The sequence below is a fragment of the Zonotrichia albicollis genome, chromosome Z (genome assembly GCF_047830755.1).
Source record: "Zonotrichia albicollis isolate bZonAlb1 chromosome Z, bZonAlb1.hap1, whole genome shotgun sequence".
Lineage (NCBI taxonomy): Eukaryota > Metazoa > Chordata > Aves > Passeriformes > Passerellidae > Zonotrichia > Zonotrichia albicollis.
The window spans coordinates 62,129,216-62,154,856 of record NC_133860.1 but is presented as its reverse complement, the minus strand read 5'-3'; the positions used below and the strand labels follow the sequence as shown (position 1 = coordinate 62,154,856).

The window sequence follows — 25,641 nt, the reverse complement described above, 5'->3', positions numbered from 1 at the left end:
AGATCACTATAAACACAAATGCTGTTTTTAAAAAGCATTTTAAGAAGAATTTTAGCTGCCAGCTCATTCTGTGAAAATGTACTTGATGGTAGATGATGTTCATTGATGGAAGAAATCAAAATATATTTCCTTTCTTGAGTTGACATATTTCCATGGTTATACAAATTTCAGTACAGAAGAAGTACAGCAGAATCAACCATTCTCTGCTAGCCTTGCATGCACAGTGTGCTAGCAAACATGAAAGCTGAGAAGAAAGAAGAATGCAGTCACCATGTACATACCCTGCCCTCACAAGAAAGACTGAATGTTTTGGACAGCTGTACCAAAACCTAATTGAGTTCCTATTCACCTGTTATGAATCAGATTCCTTTCCTCTGCTCAGCTCCCAAATGTTCTTTCAAACAAAGACAGTACAAACAAGTACATAGAGATATCAGCTAAAAAACTGACAACTGTTCTTGTCAGAAAGCAGGTGGATTATAAATTGACTGTTACTGTAATAGACTTGGTAGCAGGATGAAGAGAAGATGCAGTACTATGAAGAGATCAGGGCTTTTTAAATGTTCTTTTCTGAAATGTTTTTAAAAATCAGTATTAGAAAACTATTTTCAAATTCTATAAAAATATATGCACTAATTGCACTGAATGTTACAAGTTTTTATTTCATCATGAATTTATGTCATTGTCAGAGGTTGCCATTTTCGAATGTTCCTTACATGTCCCCGAAGTGACTGCTTCTTCCCTGCAAGCAAGAAAATCCATTTGAAATACAGAAGTACCACAGCATCCCCCAAATGCAATACTTCCCAAATTCTTTCTGACTCACCTGCTGATCTCCTGCATGAACACACATGACATGGCCTGACAGCTTGTATAGTTTCAACTTTCCCTTTTATTTTCCCAGAGCATGCATATATTTTTCAAGATAGAACGTGAAAGTTTTTCTGAGTCATAAATTGCTACTTGTTAAGAAACCTTAACTTGAATGCTGGTTTTGGAGCAATTTGTGCTTTCAGTTGCTACCTTTTCTCAATAGCTACAGGACCTTCACATACAGAGTTAGCTATAAAGCAGTCTGTTTTTCTGTCCGTCATACTGATGTACTTAGCCAACAGTCTCATTTAAAATCCAGGACTTAGTCAGAATAGACTTTACAATAGCTTTACATTTCTAGTTTTAGTTAAAACTTGATGATAATGTACATCATGCAAGCACACTTAAAATGTTCATTAGTGAGCTCACGCATAAATTGCTAAATTAAGCACAGAGCTTCAGGGAAAATGCTGGAGACTATTTGTCCACACAGCAACAGATTTGTCTTCCACAGCATGCTCTATCCATTGGCAAACGGATATACCAGTTTAATGAAGTATTTTAAGAATGAAAGTGCTGGTGTGCATGACTCACATTTTATTAAGGTAATGACCATAATGCATTCTATTTAGATATGTATCTCGTTGCTCAAAATGATCTTGGCATGAGACCAGCAATAAACCTATGATATTCCAGAGCATTACACAATCTTTTGTCCTATTTGTGGACAGAAGAAATGTTCACAATCAAATTAATAATCCTCCCTGCTACAAGAATGCAATCAAAACACATTACTAATAACCACAAAAGTGAAATCCTTAGCAAATTATAAGAAAGGAAAATGGTTATCAGGTTGCCTGAAAATAATTACTTATTCCACGGTTCTTGATTTTCATTTCCCTGCAAAGACTTAAATCATCCCATTTCATATTTAGATGTATTTTGAATTGCATCTTGCAAAGGAGATATTCTGATATATTTCATCCAATATTTTGGACAAAAACTATCCATACTTGCAATTGCTGCTGCTGCTGGCAATGCCCATGGAAGCACCCGTGCAGCCTGACAGGCACAAAGGAGAAACAGAGGCAAGTTCTGCTCACCTTCTTCACACAGGTCATTCCTGCCCAAGCACTGACCTCAGAAGTGTGTATGTGCACCAAGAAGGGAAGGCCTCGCAGCCTTGTTATTTTTAGCACACAAATAGAAACATTAGCATGTGTGGGAGGTGGGAGGTGGGAGAAAGCTGCACCCTCCTGGCAATGCAAGGTCCCTGTCACAACAGCGACTTAACAAGTACCAGAGGCAGTATGGAAAATCCTGCTTCAAGGGTGCACGACTGGGGCCCAGACAAGCAGGAAAGGTAAGTGCTCACAATAAAGGAGCCCTCTAGCATCTCAAGAATTTGGCTGTTAGGATGACTGACAGGCAGCCTGAAAAGGCAGCCAATTTCAGCCTGCGGAGGCCAGGTAGAAGCACCACCCTCTAACTTGGCAGAGCTAGTGGCAAGGCAGCTAAAATCCCTGCAAGCAAGACGGGGGGAAAGGAGAAAACCCCCACAATTCAAGCAGCTGCCACAGTAGCAATACAGATGAAATCCCAAAAGGATCATTCAGGCGGGCTGCTTCATTAGGATAAATTGTCCAGACCTACAGCAGTGTACTTATCCCAAAAAGCAGTACTCTCCAAGAAACACAAAGAAATAATTTCAGAGATTCTGAACTGAGGCTGATTGTTTTCAGATTACAAAACCAGAACTCTCTTGCTAACTACAAAATAACATACTAATTTGAGGAGATATCAGTCCTCTCTCCATACTCCATATGGATGTTTTACATGGATGGTTTTCATATAAATATTTATACTGAATCCATACAAATACATAGAATCTATGTATTTCTGCTTATATCATGTCCTAAACACAGAATTTATACAGCTTTAAATATATATATATATATATATATGAGAATCAATTCAACAAAACATGCACATGAACTCTAAAAACAGTATCTTCCAGATACTGTCACATCTTTTATTTTTAAGAGATACATTAATCAACTTTAGCAGCCCTCAAACTGATGTTTATAGATAAAAACATTGAAAATGAACTATTGATGGGATTTATTTTCAGTAGTGCTGGGAAAATCTATCAACCATAAGTACAAAGGAGAGTCAAGTATTAAAAGGATGTTTCAAGTATGGGCATTCCCCTGAATTTCAGTGCAGTTTTGAAAGTGACAGTGAAATCAAGTCACTATTCAAAAGAGTGAGCTGAAAACATATTTAGAGGTTAGAATAAACTTTTGTATTCCTTCCCTATCTATATGATTAGAAACATCTGTATGCCAGGAATAAATGTGACCACTAACCAAAACAAAATGATTTAACACACAAACCCAGGGGCTGGATTGCTACAAAGGAGGCCTGAAACATCCCCCAGAAATGCCTGTGTGCAATCTACCGAATAAAGACAAAAATAGACTCCTCAGTGCAGGCAAACAGCAAGTCAACTATTTTTAACTCAGGTCTTCAAATGCATTTTTAAGTTGCTTACATTTAAAAGCAAACCTTAAGCAGTTTGACTTGATGAATATGTATGAAAAATACTTTCAAATCTTCTGCACTTCACATACTTATAAAATTCATTTGCTCATTAGATTAAATGGGTTTTAGACACCCTGCTCAGTGCATTTAAACAAATTTTCTAGTAGAAATGTATTTTTTCAGAACAAATTTGTGCCTTTGTGCCTGCATAAATTCAAATAACATATCAGTATTCTTGTTATATTGCTTTGTGGCAGTCTCTAGAAATGACAAAAGAGTTGAAGTGCCTGCCTGTGGTCAACACACTCAACACAGACACCCCCGACCCTGGCTTGCCAATCAGTCACATCTTCAATTGTGTAAGGAAAGAGCCGTCTCTTTCTGCCATGACTGGAAAGCTGGCTTCAAATTCAAGGGATACTTAATTTTTGCCCATTATATCAGCACTTGAAGACAGTGAAACTCACGGCAAGAGGTGGCAGGGTATTTGCAATGTGAACATCTGGGCTGCACAGCAAGCATGAGCTGTATACTTCTGTACCTGAACAAGTATACAGCTCATGTATATACACTATATACAATATACAATTCCTTTACATCACAGCCCACTTCTGCCAGCTGTGGGCCAATGCTCTCCTGCCCCTGCTGCAGCTGTGGCATGCGAAGCATTTGACAGCCTTGCAGAATTTATGAGAGGACACATGGGTACAACATAAGCAACAAGTAGTGTTAGGCTGAGTGCCTCACTCTGTCCCCTGCAGGGAGACGAGGAAAGCCAGCTGAATCCCTCTGCTGAGGTTCTGTCCCCCCGTTAATCTGCTTCTATGGGTTTCTACTTAGATATCATATATTTCTTGTCACTAGTCAGACAAGCAGTCCAGCATGGAAGCCCCTAGAATTATTTGCATGATTAATCATGTCAGCAAAACACCTACAAACCTAAGCCTTCAGGAATTATGCCTCCGCCTTCAAAACACTGGAGAAAATTTATGCCCATGGTGAATTCTTCTTAAAGCCAGCAGAAGTGCTTATACAAGGCAAAATGGAAGGAAAAATTATGAATCTGAGGTAGATCATGACTTTCTTAAATTTCCCTTTTTTCTCTCCCATAAAGACAAGCAATCAACATCTCAGTGGGAAGAAGAGTAACATTTTCTTCAAAGAAATTTCAAACAAAACTACTATTCTCATCTCAGTAACAAATATAGAAATTAATCTAGTATCATAGATCAGAAAAGCAGAGGCCAAAGTTAGCAAGTGTGAGATAGGACTTACAATCTGGGACACATCAGCAAGTGAAATACAGATTCCACTGAATGACAAAGGGTAGGTGCTGAAGGCAGTCTAGATTTTACAGGTCGTGACTCTCCCAGACTCAAGATTTTCACAGACTCCCATTTGCACAGGCCTGAATGCCTGTGGTAGCTTTCAGCCTGTGGACAGACCTCACCTTTAGAAATACCCATGGCTATCTTCTGTGCAGCTGAAGAATGGTCCTTGCCAATGGCTAACCTGCCTGATTATACAACAGCCTCATGACCACACAATTTAACTCCTCTCAAGCCTTTGGCTGGTAACACCTGTAGTAAACAGTACTGATTACCTTTTAAACAGGCAAACTCCTTTCAGCTTCAGAAAAAAAAAAAAACAAACAATCTTCCAAGTGCTATACATTTACAGGAAAATGCTTGAAAAGTTCGGTTCCCACTAAGCCCGAGGAATATCTAGGAGCTAAGATCTGTGGATAACAAAGCATGGCTTCCTCACACCCACATATAATAGCTCTGAGAAATTATGTTTTTAAAGAATCAAGGATGAACACAATACCAAAAATGCAACAGTACATTCATTATTTATGCAAATGAAGAATATTTGTTACAAGAAATCCTGCAGGGAAACAAAGGAGAAGAATTTTTAGCTGCTGCCAGAAAGAGAGGCTGAATATTGACTACAAGAAGGAAAGGCTCAAAAAGAAGTGTATCGTAACTACTTCTTTTACATTGAGCGAAGTTTGCACTCTTAGAAATGTATTTCCTCTTAGCAGTAAGGACATATTGCTCCCCAACAATCAGTGCCAGTCATAATGTGACTCAAGACTAAGAAAATATAAGAATAATGCATCCAAGTTTTGGCTGACCTCAAATTCATTTAAGCTAATGCATAGCAAAAACTGAGTGTATGTTTCCATTTGCAAAACTGGAGGGTGCCAAGGAGCTACTTTATCTTGTCTGCTGCAAACAGATGTGGAGCAGATAGTGTCCAGATCTGCAAACTGAAAACACCACCAGCAGCTCTGGACTGCTACCCCGCACTGTGTTTGTGTCACCCTGTGGTCTAGTTGATTACTGACGATCGGTCTCATCTGCCGGCTGTTTTCAGCCATGACGGGATCACGAACCCTGCGGGAGCACCACGCAAGGTCCGGCCAGGTATTTCCATACCCAGCGCAGCGACCATGCCTGTCCGCCGAGAAAGCACGGGCAGCACCCCGCAGGGCGCGCAGCCAGGGCAGGAATCCCTCCTTCCCCGCTCGCCTCTCTCTCTTCCCGCGCCCGGCGGTGGCGGCGAGGGGCCGCGCCCGCCCGGCCGCGCTCAGCACCGCGGACAGCGCCCCGCGGGGACCGGCGCCGCTGCCGGGACACGCTGCTCCGGGGCCGGGGAGCGGCGCGGCCCGCCGGGAGCGCGCACACCTCGCACACACACACATACACCTCACACACACCTCACACACACACCTCACACACACACACACACACAGCCTCACACTCACACGCACCGCGGGGCCTCCGTCACTCACCACATCCTCCGCAGGGCGCCCCGACGCCGCCGCCGCCGCCGCCCGCCGCCCCCGGCGCCGCGGACGCTCCTGTCAGCGCGGCGGCGGTGGCGCCGGGCGGCCGCGGCTCCATGCGGAGGGCAGCGGCGGCGGCTCGCCTGCCCCGGCCGCCCCGCGGAAGCCGCCGCCGCCGCGCAGCTCCAGAGCGGGAGGGCGGGGAGCCGCGGCCACATGGTGCTGCCCGTCGCCCCGCCCGCCACCCGCCCCCTGCGCACTGCGCCTCCCCCCCCGCGGCCGGGGCTCCGCGCACCGCCCGGGGCAGCCGGTGTGGCCCCCAGACACGGGGGCTCGTCCCTGAGTTAGCCATTCTGCGTCTTTCCCTCCACCCTGGTTTCTGTCGCGTCTGTTGTCTGCCATGCACGTCGCATGGTACTTTCGTAAAGCGAAGTGCCTGGTGTTGCGATAACCCGGGGTAGATCACGCGTTTCCCAACAAGTTCCTCACGGAGCAAAACGCCAGAGTTGTGCCTGGTCGGGGCCCAGATTTGAGCAAGAGTCTCACACTCCCGATTACTTCACCATAAAGCACGCACACAGGGCAAGAGATGTCTCTGCATAGCTTCTAGGGTAAGGGGGCACAGAAGCCAAGCAACAGTGAAAACATAAGCAGCAAGATTCTGTCTTGGAACAGCTCACTCAAGAATCCAGATTTCTCACTTTTAAATTAATCCCCCATCTACTGGCTCATAGATTCCGGGTGAGCCAATCTGACACTTAATCTCTTTTCTTTGGGCTATGAAGTCCAGAAGATGCCCGAGAGTGGAGAACCTTCAGCCTCACGGGGTGTCCCTGCCTAAGCACTGAAAACCCTCCCAGGAAAGATGGGTATCTTCTTACCTTCTGTGAGAGCTCTATATTGCAATGACTGTCTTTTGCCTTTGGTGCATCCCTGAGAGGAGTCTATTATTTCAGTGCTCTGCCACAAAGGACCTGATGAGAGCCGGATAAACTCCTTTCACTCCCAAGCTGAAAAAAACCACTTCTTGTTGCTCCTCCTGCCCTGTGCCAGCCTCCAGCCTCCTCTGCATCTCTGGCCTCCACCAGACTTGCTGCATAGGCTCAGTGTCTATCTTGAGATGCACTGGGGAACTCAAACTAAATCTGACATTTGCTGATGCTCACCTCCAAGAGGTTCTCATCAGCCTATTTCTCTGTCTTGTCAAGGTCCCTCTAAAGACCATCCCTCCTCTCCAGTGTATCTGACATTTCCCTCAGTTTGGGAGCATCTGCAAACTTGCTGAGAACATACTCTGTGCCATCACACAGGTCATTAGTAAAGGCATTGCACACTTTTGGCCACAGTGTCAGTATTTCAGAGGGATGTGACTAGTAACCAATACCATGGAGTACTAGTCAAAGTACCAGCAACCTTGTATTGCTTTTCAAAACACTTGGACTCCAAGCTCTTGCCAATTTTCCAAGCATGCTTTAGGCCAAGTGCATACCGAGTGCATATCTTTCCCATGCTCACTTGCCAGTTTTCACTCTACATGAAGTCTAATCTAAAATCCACAGTGCGGGTGGACAGCTTTGACCAGTGGCACATTGCAATCAGGTATATGGGTATCGGAATTCACAGTGCAAGAAGAAATCTCCTACCTCTTCCCCAGTACATGCACTTCAATATCAGGCTCCTGAATAAGTCCTTAGCAATGAAAATGAAGGGAAAAAACAAAGAACAATTTAAAAAAAAAATTTTGAAGAGAATACTGATTACTTCAATGCATCCCTAATTTGAGCAGCGCCTAACAAAGAGGTCTGATTTGCACTGAAATCTGTGATTGGATCTCAGATATTTCTAGACAGTACAGCTTGCTGATAATTTTTGGCTTTCTGAAAAGTGATGCATTAAAAACTTCCTTTTGTATCATTTAATCTCTCTCCTAGCAAGAAGGCTATCCTAACTGACCATTGGCCAATGTCCTAAATTCACCTTTATTATGTGAACAGACTCCTTGATTTTAACATCCACTTTTCTTGAAATTCCTATGTCTCACCCTGTCATTTTAGTAACAGAACTAATGTTTACACTTCAAAATATTTAACACTTTAAAATATTTAACAACAGCAGGAAGTGACCCCTTTGTATGAGAAAATGCTGCTTTTCTTTCTTTTCACAAATACCTGCATTTTAAACATAAAATGAAAAATAATTTCTCTCCTTAATTCCAGTGTGGGTTCACTAATTCAATTCAATTCATCACTAAGCTTGTGTTAACAGTTGCTATCTAAGTAATTACTATTCTGGGGAAAAGTCTCCATTTAGGAAAGCTCTTTGGTATGTGTTTATAGTTAAACATGTTCTTATACCTACAAATTTTCAACAAAGCACTGAACCCTGTGCTTAAGCATGTGCTTAAGCATCTTTCTCACTCAGGATTTTATTCTGGAGGAAAAAAAAACAAAAACAAAAACCAAGGCTACATGTGATTTTGCAGACATAGTTAAAGAGAGTAACCAGAAAGACTGAGAAAAAATTCACATCTGTAGCATGATTACAAGGATACTTACAGTGAATGCAATGCCCCTCATCACATCTGTGTAGCAAGAAGCATGGATCATGTACGTGGATCTTCCTGTGGCTTTTTGAAATCCCCACACAGGGATGTGGGGATTTCATAAAATGTCATGCAGACAGCAAAACTGAAAAAAATACTCAGTACAACTTCCAAGGCTTCAGTACATGCATATTTCATCTCTGGTTCATAAAATCAGAGAATAAGCTTGAGTTGAAAGGCACACACAAGGATCATCAAGTCCAACTCCTGGCTGTGCACAGAATCATCCCCAAGAGTTACACCATGGCCATGCACAGAATCATCTGCAAGAGTTACACCATGTGCCTGAGAGAACTGTCCAAATGCTTCTTGAACTCTGTCAGGCTTGGTGCTGTGACCACTGACCTGCGGAGCCTGTTTGAATAGAACCTTTTTCTAATATCCAACCTAAACTTCCCCTGACACAACTTTAGACCATTCCCTCAGGTCCTGTAACTGAGTGCAGGAGGGATCAGTGCTTGCCCCTCCTCTTCCCCTCAAAAGGAAATTGTAACTGCAATGGGGTCTCCCCTCAGTCTCCTCAAGGCCTCACAGACCTAGTGACTTCAGCTGCTCCTCCTACAGCTTCACCACAAGGTGCTTCACCATCTTTTTTGCTCTCCTTTGGATGATCTCTAAGAGTTGAATATCTTCCTTATATTGTGGCACCCAGAACTGTCCCCAGCACTCAAGGTGAGGCCTCCCCAGCACAGAACAGAACAGAACAGGACAATCCCCTCCCTTGCCCAGCTGTGATGCTGTTTCTGATGCAGCCCAGGACAGAGCTGGCCCTCCTGGCTGCCGGGACACTGCTGACTCATGTCCAATTTGCCATCGACCAGGATCCCCCAGGTCCCTTTCTGTGGCACTGCATGTTGACAAGGAAGCCACAGCTTTTGTGCCAGCTCTAGTGGTACAACTCAGCAAGCTATTTGCTTGATCAGCAATGGTGAGCAGATAACAAGAGGCAGATCCTGACAAAGCTTCTTGCATCTTAAGGGTTTTATGAAGAGCTGACAAGGCTTCTGCATCATTAAACAGATTTATGCTTAGAACAACTTTGAAACTTCAAAATGCTGTGTAACTCATGTAAGTGTGTGCTGACAGCATAGATCAGACAAACTCCAGACAACAACATGCATCAAGCTACTGTTTTACTTCCATTTCTAAGTATCAGGCCTGCTACACAGAGGAATGTCTGTATTTTACTGGCAGCTCTTTGTAATACATGCCAGCCATCACCAAAGATTGTCTGGTCACCCTCAGAACAAGATGTGTCAGCACTGGTAGATTGCAGGACTTCCATTCCTTCTGCCCTTTTGTAGGATCTATGGACAACTCATGTAGGAGCAAAACAGAAAGAGCAGAAGTTGAGCAGGTGCTGTCTTGTGTCTCTCTGTAAGCCTGCACTTGGTGACAGTAGCTTAGGGTGCTGCAGCAGCAGCAGTGGGAATTCTCACCATGCTGTATCCTCACTCAGAAGAAAAACTGCCTAGTCCTTATGGACAGCTGCTTTCAGTGAAAGGGGAAAATATGCTGATTCTTAGAGATGTTCAATATTTGGAAGAACTGAACTATCACCCTATTCATCATCCTTCAGGCTGAAATTTTTCTGTTCTCCCATCAGCAGCCCTAGAGAGCACTTAAGTGCCGAAGACCTCAATTATTTGTCTCTTTCATTAACCATTGTGTACTCATCACTACCTTCATCACACTTACAAAGAGTAGGATCATCAGACCATCTTCACCCCTACCAAAAAAAAAATAGTTTAATTTCAACTATATGTGGTTAACATCAGGCAGTGTTGGGATGCAAAGCATCTGATGCACAAAACTACAGGGTTTTTTTCAGGTGCTTTCATGACAGTGAAGCAGCCACATCAGTTATCAATTACAGCAAAGCTTCAAAGCAGCACAAAAATAGAAGCTTCCTTAGTTTATAGGAGACAGCATCCAGTGTCCCTGTGCAGCAAATATGTGCCATGCTTTCACTATTTTAGGTGGGAACACAAAATATATTATGCATATAGGGAAAAGTATGTGTGTGTATATGTGTGTGTGTGTGTGCCCATGTGTTTGTGCACCAAAGTGTACATAACAGCCAAGAGAAAAAAGGAGAAGCATCCAGTTTTCCCTAGAGAAATCTGAGTACTCATACAATATCAAGCCCTCCAAGACCTACTGCTACAGTGATGAATCAAGAAACACACAAATTCTGCTTTTTGAACTCTTCTCCTGCAATGGAATGACAGTAGCCAAGATGGCCATACTCCAGAAAGAATGTCTGGGGGAAGGCTGAAGACCAGCCTTGCATGGAGGTTCTTAGCATTGCTTTTATCTTTTTCAACATATTTGCTAATAGGAGATTCTTAGCCAACTGTTCTGCAGAAACACAGAAGCTATAAAAGCAAGTAACTTGTGAATTTGGGTAGCCAGGTCAAGATAAGGTTTTTAAATAATAAGGTAATGATTTTAAAATAATCATTCTGAGATCTATTTTAACTGAAGCATTGGGGCCAAAATGTTTCCTTTGATAAGGTATCCCACAATCTTATTCCTCTACCAGTAAGGGATTCTTCTAACTTCCAGCCTAAATGCATACTTGGCACAAAAACCACTAATAAAATCTGGCTCATACCATTCTGCATTTGAAATAGTACTGTTCTCCTCTCTTCCTGCTCCACAGTGCTTATGAGCAATTCAGTGTTGTCTCTAAGTTCATCCTTTGGGGGCAAAAAAACCCACAAGATTTTTTGATCTTCTCTTTTAACAGGGAATATTCCTCCTTTTTAACTGCTCTACCAGCTTTCCTCACAGTGATCTAATGCCTTTTTGGATGTGTACTGTTTCAACCCCAGTGACTGGTGGCTAAGACCCCTTTCTGCCCTAATGACTGGCACTGACACCTCACTCCCTCTGGTACTTGTCACTACAGGTCTGGGGCACCAAAACCCTTGGTCCAAATCCAGTTGCTGGCAACAAATTCATCACATCAGTTCACCCAACAGCTGGCTCTTACTCCTTGCAGCAGTCATGCACGTGAGATAGAGACTGTGACTATGCAGTTAGATAGGAAAGAATGTAAAAAGAAGATAGAACAGATTGTAGCAATTAGGTACCAGAACAGCCAACATGACTGGTCACCAACGTGGTGACCAGTCTCATCTCACAGGCACCTAGTTCCCCCTACACCCCTTTCTGTCTGACACTCTCCTTTCCACGAATCTTCAGCAACTGCCAAGTCTCACCAGCCTCTACAGCATCCTGCATCCTTTGGGTCTGCATCCTTACCAGTTGCCCCACTGTGCCTCTGAATTTACTGCTATCACATCAATCACTGAGATTAGCCAGGTTTGTTTGTCATCTTTATCACAGTTACATTTCTCTGTCATTTTTGTGTTCTGCCTATCTTGTTCACGGGTTTCCTTTTCCCCTTATTATCCCATATGACAAGGTGATTGACCAGCCAATCACAGGTTCTAACTCCAGACTTCTTACCCTTCCAAGATTTTGTGTCTTGTTCTTTCTGAGTCTCTAACACAGACGGGATAATTCAAAATCAGGGACAATTTGAGGTATTATGGAAGGAGTTCCCATAGTCAGACAGCAGGATTAGAAGGGAAGCAACAATGGAAAAAGAATCAGGAGTACAATTTTTTGCTGATGCAGTCTGAAAAGACTTATATTTGGAATTGCTGAAATGAAATCTGTCAAAATAGTTCAACATTTTTTCACATTAACTTTGACATAGTTTTAGGGTTTTTTGTCATTCTGGTCCGGAGCAGAAATCTAAAAGCTTTTACTGACAACTGTAGGTTGAGTTTTTTAAGCAGCTGAATTTACTTTATTGTTTATAACTTCATTGTTACTATATTTATTATTTATTTATTACTCTATTCCTGTAACCTATTTTACTTTATTACAGTATTTAGCCTCCTTATTTTACACTATGACTAGGAATGGTTTAGGAAAGACATTAAAAAGGAAAAGACAAATACAAAGAATAAAACGAAAAAGAACATCCCTAGAGAAAAAAAATCTAACCAAGAGTTTGTCTGAATCAGATTCTTATGAGCAGTTCACTAAGTGTTTTTCTTATAATCTATATTCTTGCTTTTGAATGATTATTTTGAATGTAGAATTGACTTTGAAATGTTCTGTGGAATTTTTTCAAAACATGAATTCCCCGCAACACGCTCTAAGAAAAACACCCAGCAGGCTGAGCTTCATTAGAATTATTCCAAAGGCCCGTGTCAAAGTATTTGCAGAAACTTAATGGTTTCTTGGACCTCAGTTTGAAACAAATAGAGCAGTAACAGGTATAAAACAAATTATGTGTGCACAGCACAGAGCCACATTTGTAAACTTCTCCAACAAGCATAATCTGCAAAAACAGCAACAAGGATTTTGTTTGAGGCTGTTTTGTTGGGTGGTGGTTCAGTTTATTTGTTTGGTTTGGGTTGGGCTAGTTTTGGGGCTTTTGTTGTTTTTTGTCCCCGGGATTACATGCGTTGGGGTTACGTGCATTGGCTTTGCCAGAGGCAAGGTTAAACTGGTAATATTAATCTTTGGCAAGTGCTGGTGGCCTAACGGCGCTGTTATTTGTCACAACAATTAGTTTGACTTAGCCTGAGCTTTGACACGGCGGCACAGATGGTTATGAACGCGTTATCAGTAGGCAGCAGGAGGCACAGCTCAGACGTGTGCAGCCTTACATCTCCCTCTGGTGGCTCGATCCCAAACCCTTCGGCGGCCCCTAACTGGGAGAGAAAGCCACTCCACTCAGCCAAGACCTTTGCATAGTTTCACTAAGGGTTCACTGAGGGTTTTGCTCTGGTAGCATCCTAATGCCAGGTGCCTTGTAAGGTGTTGAAACTTGAGGGTTTTGGCTGCTTGGAGCTCTATGTCTCGTGTGAGGTCCCTTGCCGAGCATTCAGGCAGTTTCACTCATCTGTGTTTCCATATCTCCTCTAAAAATCATCCACTGGACACAAATCCTAGAAGTGTCAGGTTCAAAAATTGTCCATTTTTGGAGCTCCAATCCAAGGATTTTTGCTTGCCTTGACAAAGATACCTTATCTGCTTGGTCCATGATGCACAGGCTGTTACTCTAACAGATTACAGAAGAAAATGTAACATCGAGAGCCATTTCTCCTTAGTATGTTCTGTTTTCCTTTCCCATAGCAAAATTCAATAAAAATTCCTTTTCAGATGTAATATTTTACACTACTGAAAGAGACAACATGCTAATATTTTATTCTTATGCAACAGAGAAACAGGCACACATTCTGTTTTGATAGCTGCCGCAAAACAAAGGCTCATTTTTGAGGATCTAAACTTATCCCCCCCTTTCCTGTACACTGATATGACTGTAAGAATACTGTGTTGTAGAAGCGCAGTTTCCAGAGTGTCTGTTCTGATTTTGAAGTTTTGCAGGACTTTGGACCTGCTTATCATTTTTCAAAGGGACTGATGTAGAACAATCAAAAATGGAAACTCCTGCTCATTTCAAGTCTGAGTGTGAATATGATACCATGGTAGACCACAGTCTTCCAAAAGTGTCCTTCAGGATGAAGCATATATTACAATGACAGAAAAAAAAAATTGTCTTCTTGTTAATTTTGCTGGAGGTAGAAATCCAGAAACTTCAGTAATAAATCCATAAACCAAGTGATAAATACAAGAGTATTCTCAAATTGTGACAACACTAAATGTTCTCTACTCCCCATGCAACTCAGTTCAGCAACAGCTTATTCCCTTATTTATTTTCCTAAAAAAGAAGGAAAAGAGGCAGTTTCACACCTTTAACACATTCATAGGAGTTGCTCATATATTACATATTGTTAGCACTGAATTCAACTTAGAAAAGATGGGTGTCTCCTTGAAAGAAACCCCAAAAGACTCCCAAACATTCACCAAACAAACAAACAAAAAACCACCAGAAAAACCCCCTCCAAAAAGCACCTCTCATTGAAATTCTTCAACAAGAGAAGAAGCAGAAATTAGAAACTTCCTAGGAAAAAACAAAAAAAAAGAAAAAGAGGCATTTTCTACTAGTTTCATCAAAGGCAAATTTCTAATGACTAGGCAACAGTAAGAGGAGAAAAGAAGCAAAGCTGACCTGCTGCATGCATTTGGGAGCAACTGGAAAAGGCCAACCTGTCGTGTTTGTTCCTTTTGATGGCTATAAATGCATTTAGAGGAACCGAACCCACTATCTTTTTGCTTTAATATGATACTTAATTTTTTACATTTGAAGAAAATCTGTCCTATTGATTTGTGTTTACATGAGTGTGTAGAAGTTAATTCTTCAGTGTTTGTCTGTGGTATGGTTTTTTTTCCCCTAAAGCTTTCTTGTCAAGGAAACTCTGTGTGGTTTCCCATACATCAAGATTTGGATTCACTGCCTTCCAATATGCATATTTGACTATAAAGTGGTTTCCCTCTGACTGCTTTGAAGCAGAGAAATGTGCCCATGCTGCTAGCCTTTATGTTGTAATATCTCTCCTTTTCCACTGAAGAAAGCATCTAAATATTACTAAGAGTGAAAATATCTGGAAAACAAAAAAAGAAATTATTTTCAGTTACATTGAAATCCCTTGATGAAGGAAAAACGCAGAAGCATTCTTTTGTAAGTGTGAATCTGTCACATTCTTTGAAACTAAAACAGCATTGGTTTGTAATGGGACTGAGAGTGCTTTATACAACAGGAGTCAAAAACAGCTGGCAAGGTTCTTGCATGCATCAGCAAAGACTTGCATCAGGCCGCTAAGGACTTCAATGGAACTGAGTTAGAATGCTCACGTGATTCTATGAAGAGCCTTTAATCTCATACAATGCTTGAGAAAATGGCATTATATTCTTGAAAAAAAATATTACACTCTAGTCAAAGATCTGTGTTGTCTGAAATGTTCATGCCTGTTAGGTTCTATTTTGATATCATTTGCCTAAGTTCAGAGAGCACGTGACTGTATTTCTGTCTTTCTGCCTCCTTAGAGGCTCAACTGAAAAATTAGTCTCAGCTAACTCTGTTGCTTGACCTATACAAAAAGAATTGTAAGGGAAACAGCATAATACTTTTTGCACTTTTAATAATAAAAAAAGTGCAAAGACTTCATATTTGTACATATTCTTATTATTTTCTAATTTAGAAGACAAAATGTGCCTCTCAAACAGAAGAATCCACGTTTAAGGATAAAATACAGTAAAGTGAGGTGAGCAGCCTACCAGTACAAACGTGGCATTTGATCAAAACTTAACAGCATTTGTACTATATAATGAAATTATACATCAATTTATATATCCTTTCTTTTGTTTTAGTAGGCTAACTACCTAAAGGGCCAGGTGCTAGCAAAACTGGTATCTACTTGACAATAGTCCCCATGAAGAGGAAGTAAGTCGGAATGTTGTGCTTCTCCAGCAGATCCCAGTCTAGCATGGTATCTGATGGTACTTTAAGGCCAAATACTGTCCTAATGAAGTAAAATAGGTACAGAGTTAAATGCATTAAGTGCTTTACTGAGCCTGGAAGGGACAAAGTGAGCAGCTGCCACAGAGAGCTTCTTGGTATGTAGAACTCTCTCCTGGTCTTTGGGACATCCTGGGCAGGCTAACCCATCTCATCCTGGAACTGAGGTGAAGCACTGTCTTCCCGTGGTAGTTCCAAGGATTTCAGTGGAGGACAGTGGGGAACAGCACTGAACCACAGTGAACCATGTATACTCCTGCACTGAACCGCATATACTCCCGCAACAAGATAGCTCTTGCTACTACTAAGAAGTGAGAAAAGAGCTGAGGACAGGACCTGGGATGAGCCGGTGAATAATGCTTCTTTTTAGTTAGTTTGTTTGTTTATTTTTCAAATGACGAAGGTCTATTAAAAAATGGCAACTTCTAGGGAAAGATGAGATGAATGGATAGGGAAATATGTTATCTCCATGCTCTTAAAGAACTGTTCTTTCATAGTATGTAGTGGAAGAAAAGTTGTACAGGGCTGTTAAACTGCCTTGGCAGCAATCTTGAAAAACTGTGTTTTTGTGTGAACACAGGTCAATTTGTCCCACCTGCTAGGCTGAGACATGCAGCACACTGGACATAGAGCTCTGCCTCACTGCAGATATACCCCACAGCTATGCTGCACCGAGCAGTTATCTCCACCAATTTAAAACTGCCCATGCTGCATGCTCTGAACTAGCAGCAAGGGGTAGTTTGCCTCCTCTGTGTACTGGGGTGGAGTTACTTTTCTTCATAGCAGCCCAAATGGTTCTATGTTCTACATTTGTGTTGAAAATAGTTAATAACAAATTCCACAATGTTTTAGCTATTGCTGGATAGTCCTTGCTCATCATCTATTCTCACTCTGTTTTCTCCCAGGGCATAGTCTAGTATGGGGACAACTGACCTGAACTGACTGGAGAGATACTCATAATACATAGCATTATTCTCTGCAAGAAAACCAGGGGAGGTAAGTTTCGTTGTAAGTAGTCACTCTTGGAAGTAGGCTGGCCACCGCTCTGCTGCTGGGAAGGTGTGGAATTGCTTTTACATCACTTGCTTTTTTCCACAATTTTCTTTACTTAGCAACCTGTCTTCACTTTGACCCATAACTACTTTTTTGGTTTGATTTGGTTTCCATTTTTTTCCTCCCATCCCACCGGGAGGTTGGACTGAGAAGTGACTGGAAGGGAGTTTAGCTGCTGCACAGGACCAACGCACCAACCCAAAAAAGCAGGTAGTATTAGCTGCTGGGTGAGTTTGTCAGCAGGAGAGTGCCTCTTGCACAGGGAGCAATTAACAGCTGTGCCTGAGCCACCTCTGTGGAAACAAAGCAGGAGGATGGAAGTGTGCAGCACAAAGCACAGAGCTGCTCACACCTGGGGCACAAGAGGACATCTGGGTAAGGACAGAGAGCAGCAATTCCTCACCCGTTAGTAATTCATCAAGAGGTTGTCATGTAGGTCTGGTATAGCATGTGACGATTCACACACATGCTAAAAAGCTAGACTGTGAGCCAGCTACCTAAAGCTCTGCTGACATCTGGTGCTGAACAGAAAATGAGGTTTTCAGTGCAGTAAGGTTCTCCACTTTGAAACACTATCTTATGGGACAGGAGTTGCATTTTTTCAGCCTGTCTCCCAAAACAGTAGTCTTCCACACAGCCTGCTTGGCATATTCACATGTATAGACAGTCTCAGTTTTCAGACAATGCATCTTTAGGAGTATTTGAAATTAAAAATTAAGTGGAAACTGAAACCTACATATTAATTAGTGGGAACATCACATTTTTGTCAAAATTTTAATCCCTCATGGAGCATAGAGTTGAGTTATTAATCAATGGTCACCTTGATTGGAATAGATTTTCTGTCTTGCAATGCACTTCTTGATAGAATTGATAAAATCAAAAACATTGATAAAAACATTTTTTTTCAAAATCTGGTGTACTTTAGCTTTCAAGTTTACTTTAAAAGGAGTCTAAATTTGAGTACAGAATCTTCTGTGGATTTGAATTCCAAGATTTCTTTCAACTGACCTTTAAGTTTTTTCATAAAATTTGTCTTTTTTACTGAGAAATCTGCTCTTGGCAATATTAAAAGATTCATCCCAGATTTGTCTATGCTTAGCAAACCATTGCTTGTAATGCAGTGTCCTGTAAAGGAAATGTTAAAAAGACTACTGTTTTCAGTTCTGCAAGGAGTTAGCGTAGGAAACTACACAGTAGCACATATCAAGAATTGTTCATTAAAGAATTTTTGTGGGCTTGGGCCTATTCTTCCAACGTTTAAAAACTGTAAAGGAGATTTTTCCTTTTTGTAAGTTGTTCCTTGCAAATAATTAATTATCAGTTATACCGAGTAACATAATTAGTTATTTATGGGACAAACAGTGATCTATCAACTGTGTTCTTACCAGTGTCCAGCAGCAGATGCTTTGGATAAAATAAAAAATTGCTATAGATGAATATTCCCATCAGTATCCACTCTCAAGTGCCAGCTATCAGTGGTTTAGGAGCTAAGACTAACCTTAAAACTAAAACCTATTCCTCTTTGCTTAGTAGTTCTAGCAGCTCCACTAATTCAACCATTCATTTCTAATTTTTTTACATATTTGTTCAACCTGATGACCAATGACAAGGAGTTCCATAGTTTGTCTGTACATATTTATCTTCCATAAAAATAAGAGAGATTTGACGGAAATGCTTTATGTTTTCAGAGCCATAGAACCATAATCTCCAACAACTAGATTTAATTAAGTGTTTCTAGGTAATGTTTTTTGCAAAAAAGGGCATTAAGTATTTTAATTTTGCTAATGAGTTAATCAGAAATCATATTTCTCTTTCAACTTTGATGCTCCACCCATTTCTGTAGGTCTCAACACAGCAATTGCCAGGAAAAAAACTCAAAATTAATTGTAAATTAATATTAATTTTTTAAACATTCCAGTTTTGTGAGACCATCTCAGACAAAACTATTTCTAAATATCTTTTAGTTTGTACTGCTCCTGCAAATTTTCAGGGGGCATGAAATTGATTAAATGTATCAGTTAGCAAACAACATTGCTGGAATGTTTCCATGCTCTCAGAAAACTGTCAGTTTTTTCCCTTTCCAAGAAAAAAAAAAAGGATGAGATATCTGTTTTCAGGTCGTTGAAGCCAAATGTGTTACAAAACCCCTCAGGATGAAATAATATTAGTTGATATGAAATAGTCTGAAACAAAAGCTAGCCATTTCCATGTAGGAAAACTGTGCCACATAATACAAACATGTTAAGTGGACTGGATAGACATAATCTATTTGAATTTTAAAGTGTTTGTGAGACCCTTCCATGGAAAATCTTTTAGGAAGGTGTATAGGCATAGAAAGGAAAAGGGAAGTGCTGTGACAGATAAGACTAGTTAGGAAAAGCTGTGAGACTGAGCAGCCAGCCCTCAACATGGCAAAGTATGTCATATATTCAGACCTGGTCTGCAACATAAAGAAGTTAATTAGGTCATGATAGTTAAGGCTGAATTAAGCCTGAATCATTGCTTTGAAGTGCAAATGAACTATTAGAAGGTGGAAGAGATAATGTTCTCCCCTAGAGTATATTGCTAATGCTTTAGCTAAAAAAATGAACTTCAAGACAACTTTCAAATAAACACAGAATTTGATTTATGAAGTCTAATCTTACAAATGGGTCTTTTCACCTTTTTCCCAATTTTTACCACAACTTAGCTCTAATAGTGGAATAATCGAGGCTCCTCCCATATACTCAAATTCACTCAAGGCTACTATCCAGGTTCACAGGCTACTATTGAAGAACTCCCCTCATTCCTCTGTGTTCATGACTGAAAGGCTTCTTCATTGCAGAAACAGATGAAAACTGTCCTGGTAATTTCATCATTAACTGTGCTCTCAAAATGCTTGTCTTTCTGCTGTGTGCCTCTGCCTGTCTGCAGTAGGGGCTCTAGTCTTTCCCAGGCACAGCTGAGTTTCCCTCTAGGAAAAAAGAAATCCATATCAGCTCACAGAGAGGGCTCTGCAGCACAGCCCCGAGCTGTACCCACAAGGTCAGAAAGACGCCACTGGAAGTATCAAGTTCTTTGAGCACTTTCCTAAGTAGAAAAAATTTAGGGACATCCCTGCCTGCAATGAGGTATTGTTGCCAAAGTAGTCATTCCTTCCAAGCATTTCAAGACAAACATAAGGGACTGCATCTGTTCACAAAGGAGGACTAGACAGTTGAAGAGTAAAGAACAAGGAAAAGGTGTCACTGGGATAAGAGAGCAGGTCCAGACCCTGACTGTTGGCCTGATGTACATGCAGCATCTGTTCTGGGTGCCCCCGTAAAGAAGAAAATTTCCATTCATTGGAAGTGTTAAGAGTATGGAAATTTGGTGTAATATCTGATGAGGTGAGATCAAAAATATTACCCATTCCAAACAGAAAAATTTCAATGTATTAAAAAAAATAAAAGGCAGCAGAACAGGCCCATGATTGCAGTTTTGGTACTTCTACAAAATACAAGCTATATTTGAAAAGCAAATACGAAGAAAAGCTAATATAATGATAATTCTTTTAAAATTACATGAAGAGATATAAGAATTTATCCATATCCGTTCTCTTAAAATAAAATCTACAGTAAAGGAAGAAGGCAGCTTTTTTAGTAACAGAGGGGTCTATTTCCGCCAAGACACTTGCCTTCACAATGGCAAATGAGTTGTTTGTGTGGAAATAGTCGTTTAGAAGAACAGTTTAGTTTTGCAATAACCCCCATGATTATGATGAAAGCCCCCATTTTCACATCTTCCTTCTGTCACTGAAAAAACAAGTTTGTTTTCATATAGCAAGAATGCTCCAGCAAGCTCCGGAATTTGCTAGCATTGTTGGCATGTATAAATAGAGCATTTTTTAATGTGCCACAGGGAGTCTGCAGCTGCTTGCTGAATACAGACATAAGGCAAATGTTTTGCTCTTGTTACAGATCTGCGTGCTTGTCCTCCAAGCTTCTCTGCTCTGAATGAATTTCATTGGAGCCAAGCCCTCACTAGGTGCATTATGTTTGCATAATAAGGAGGATGCCTGCTTGGGGTATTTTCTGAAGGTTCTTCATGTTAATGACTGCCTTGGGGCTGAGTGAGAAACACAGGCAACTTCCACCTTATGCACAATGCCTCACTTTGCAAACAGGCCTTCAAAAACACAGCTTTGACTTACGTGGTGGAAGAATGTGTTCAGTTCCCTTGAACTGTATTTAGACTTTGCAAATTGTATCTTTATTCACATACTACATGAACTGCTAAAACCAAATTAGTTCATTTTACTCCTCCAGCTTTGACTGATAAAGATCCAATTTTCCTTTGCATTGTGATTCTGTCCCTCCACACTACCCTCTCCTTGAGTGGTAAATGAGGACTTAAGAATTACACCCTAAATGCCTTGCTTCAGACATGAGTCATTGTTTCATTGTTGCATGAATACACCTATTCTTAGATTTAAAATAGCAAAGAGGACAAGTTGCTTGAGTCACCATCCCTTAAATTGTCTGAAGTTGAAGATTAACAAGAATAAAGCAACATATTGCATTTCAACAAGGCAAAAAGGGAGTTATTTTAGATGTCTGTAGTTGATATTAGGAAGTATTTTATCAGCTGTACTTTTGCTAATTAAAAACTGATGGGAAATATGTCCCAGTTTTACATTTTGTCTGAAGATTATGCTGTAAAACAAAAAAATATGTATATATCCTTTACAGGATAAGTTAATTCGGAGGATTATGTACTGTCAGTAAAATGCAAGCAAGACACATTACTCCAAAGGCTATCAGAACATCACTAAGCTGCTGCCATAAACTTCTTAACATGGTAAGACAAAACATAACTGTATATAAAGAATTATAGAATGGTTGAGGTTGAAAGACACAGCGAGGTGTGGCCTTAAAGTCAGGTGTCCGGCAGGCAGGAGGGCGGCCAACACCCAACTGCAAATGTGTGAGCACCCCTCGGCGTCAGTAGTCTTCGGGCTGTGCTCACAGCGGACGGAATCGCTGCTGGCCGACAAGAGTGAAGAGTCCGGACACTCACTGGGGACTTGTCAGATTTATTGTCAGCCAGGGAGCGATGGTCACACAGGCGCTGAATCTAACATGTCTACCAGCGTGTGCCCCGAACAAAAGGTGCAACAGACTTATAAAGGGGAGGAGGGATCTCAGGGAGGGGTTTACAAGGACCAATAGGGGAAGGTAGGGGAGTGGACTTAAGATAATGGGCATGAGAGAAAACCCAATAGAAACAATGTAAAGGAGAGGCCCCGGAGCCACAGCCAATCAAGTCTCCCTAAGCACAGAAGATTCTGGCAAACTAGGAGGAGTGGGGAGTGATTGACTGGGCCCAGGGAGGAGAACAAATTCACATATAAGGAAACACAGGGGAGGGGAAATCATATAACAGAGAGGATTGACATAAACTGTGGCAGGAGTAACCAAGGTAACCAAATGACAGACAATACCATGGCGGGAGTTGCCATGGGAACATAATAAGTGACAAGGCTAAGGCGGGAAAAACTGGGAGGGCAGAACCATTACAGAAAATGGGGGAGCAATACAGAAAATGGGGGAGCAATTAAACAAACTAACACAACACACTACAACAGACAGAGATCCCTGGAGGTCACCTGGTCCAACCTCCCTTCTCAGGCCTTAAACAAGTCTCCAGAACCAAGACTGTGCCCAGATGTCTTTTCAATTTCTCCAAGCAAGGAAAGTTCACAACCAACTCATTTACCTCCTTTGCTGCAAGGGAACACACCTAGTCATGATCAACTTGGAATACACCAGAACCATTTCCAAAAGGGTTATATTTCTGAAAGAAGAAGTCCATACAGCAGTGGGGAAGATGTTGGAAGATTCTTTTAACTTTAGCACTGTAGTGTATGATCCCTAGATTTGTGGTTAATGCTTAGTTTTGTCCCCTACTCCTGTGACTAGTAAGTAATTTTCCAGCTAATGTTTCCTTATTTACTTGTATTAGTGATTAATATTTACTAGTTGATATCTTAATTTTGAGAACAAGGATTGTATATCAGAGCAAAGAATGATCACAGAAGTACATTATGACTTAATGACATTTTTGAGATGGTCACAAGGAGAAAAGATTCATCAGAAGATCTGGAACCATATTCAAATAAGTCTGTGGAAATAATTAGCATATATGCATGTATTCAAAAATGTGATAAATATGTATTGGTTTTAGGAATATAACCTGGTCTGATAGCTTCCTCAGCATGCATACTTTGAGGAATATTCCAGCAGTGAATCTTGCATCCAGCAGTGCTAATAAAGTAGCTGGCTTTCTAACCTAACAAATTTGTTGGAGTTTATTTTCTGGTTTTCAGTGACAACCTCCAAATCCTTTTACGCTAGGGTTTATTCTGTCTGGGTGGACCTCAGCTTCTGCTGGTTCCTGGGGTTCTTCCTTCCCAGGTTGCAGAACTCTTTCCTTCCCTGCTTTGAACTTCATGTAGTTCCTCATGAAGCCCATTTCTTCAGCTTGTCGGGAACCCTCTGGAAGGCCGAGCAGCCCTCTGGAGTATCAGCTGTCCTCCCAGTTTTGTACTGTCAACAGCCTTGCTGAGGGCACACTCTGCCCCAACATGCAGACTGTATGAAAACGGACAGGATCAGTCCAAGACTTGATTTCTGGGATGAAGCATTGGTTATTGGCCTCCAACTAGACCCTGTGTGACTGATCACTAACCTCTGCCCCTCCCTGTTCAGTCAGTTTTCAGATGAGGTTGGCTCATCCAGACCATAATTTATGAGCTTCTCTGTGAAGATCTTATGGGAGACAGTGATGAAAACATTATTGAAGTCAAGGTAGAAAACAGCAGCTGCTCTTCCCTTGTCTACCAAGACAGTTAACTCATTGTGGAAAGTTACCAGGTCGGTAAAGATGACTTGGTGAATCCATGCTGACCACTCACAACCCTCTTTATATTTAAACTAGTAATTTGGCCTCTAGAATATTATTAAAACTCTCTTGTTCTTTTCTGTTTGTTACTAGTACTGCAATAAGGATGAAGTAAAACAACTATACTTTGTATTTTCCTGTTGAAAATTTTGTGCTCAGTTGCAATTGCTAAAACCTTTTGATATTACAACATAAACCTGATCTAGAAAGGGCTCAAATCAAGGTGTGAGATGTCACTAGCACTGTCCATTTCCTCTTATGCAATAAGATATAGCATTTACCATCACATCATGTGAACTGGGACTTCTGCATGAACTTGCAAGTGCTTAAAGATCCTTTTGATTTGGCAGGACTTTTCATATACTCATGCTGAACTTTTATTAGAATTTGAGATTTTTCAGTCATGTTTCTCTTGTTTATTTCAAAGAAATCTGGAAAATGGGGAGTAAAACTCCAGCTCTGCCTCTGTGTGTGGAAGGTGTTTTACTGCCAAGAACAAACATGGATTTTAAGCTATCTTGGGCACAGAGCAATCCTTTGTGACCTTTTAGCTGAATTTTTAAGCTGTGTATTAATGTCTTCCTCTTTTCTCCCAAACTGACATTTTACCTAAAAAAAGTTCAGTGTACAAGCATAAAGCTCCTTGCCTATGCCTCAACTGCTGCTGAGAAAAATTCCAACTATTTTGCTTGAAAGAATTCATACACATCTAGACTACAAAAAAGAAGAGCTTGAGCCTTGTTTGCTTTGCTCTTATTAACACAGTGCAAAATACTATTTTTATGGAGTTTTTTCTTCCTTTGGGCACCCATATGAGGCCTATATTAAACACATGCACAACCTTAAGCCAGTGTGGTCTTTTTAAGCAGTAGAGATTCAGCACTTTTCTCCATGAAGTTGTAAAATTGAGTAAGACTGGATGCAAGCCAGCATGCTGAAGACCCAAAATTTTGTTTCTATCTCAGCCACCATTAGAGGTTTCCCCTTGAGTCTACAGCTTTACTGTGTCTAGGCTTCTTGGCACCAGAATGGCCTAGCACATTGAGGCTGTAGCTCAGAAGGGAGCTCCATGCACCATTATACATTTCTATGCACTATTTTTCTGGAGATTCCAGGGTCACCTTCTCTGATAGAAGTAATCACAGAACTATAAAACTAAATCCCCTATTACTGCACAGAGATGAGGTGCAAGAGTAGCAGGCATATTGTTCTCAATACTTTTCTGAATGATAATAGACAAGGTCATAGTCTCACCCTTCTAGAAAAAACTCCTACAAAAGAAACACGCAGTAAGAGTGTTCACTAGGACTTTGCTTTGTGTTACACAGAGTGAGAAATGGTCCAAGGATACTGTAGCAAAGCCTGAAACTTCCCATATCAACTACAGCAATTATTTGTTTCTGATTTGCATTCTGGCTTAGACTAGCAAACTGTCCCTGGATGTCGCAGTCAGTCCTTTCCACTTGTCTT

General features: G+C 41.1%; 1 protein-coding gene across 10 annotated transcripts in view; it reads right to left on the bottom strand.

Annotated features, from left to right (window-relative positions):
• NRG1 (neuregulin 1) overlaps positions 1 to 6,387 on the bottom strand; it is a 458,486-nt gene extending 452,099 nt beyond the window's left edge. For 8 of the 10 annotated variants that reach the window (XM_074533378.1, XM_074533379.1, XM_074533380.1 and 5 more), the window contains exon 1: positions 6,155 to 6,387. In XM_074533378.1, the coding sequence (XP_074389479.1) occupies positions 6,155 to 6,366 (212 nt within the window). In that variant the 5' untranslated portion in view covers positions 6,367 to 6,387. The remainder of the gene's footprint in view (positions 1 to 6,154) is intronic. The other 2 variants (XM_074533389.1, XM_074533386.1) reach the window with 2 other exon arrangements.
• Between the last annotated feature and the right edge of the window lie 19,254 nt (positions 6,388 to 25,641).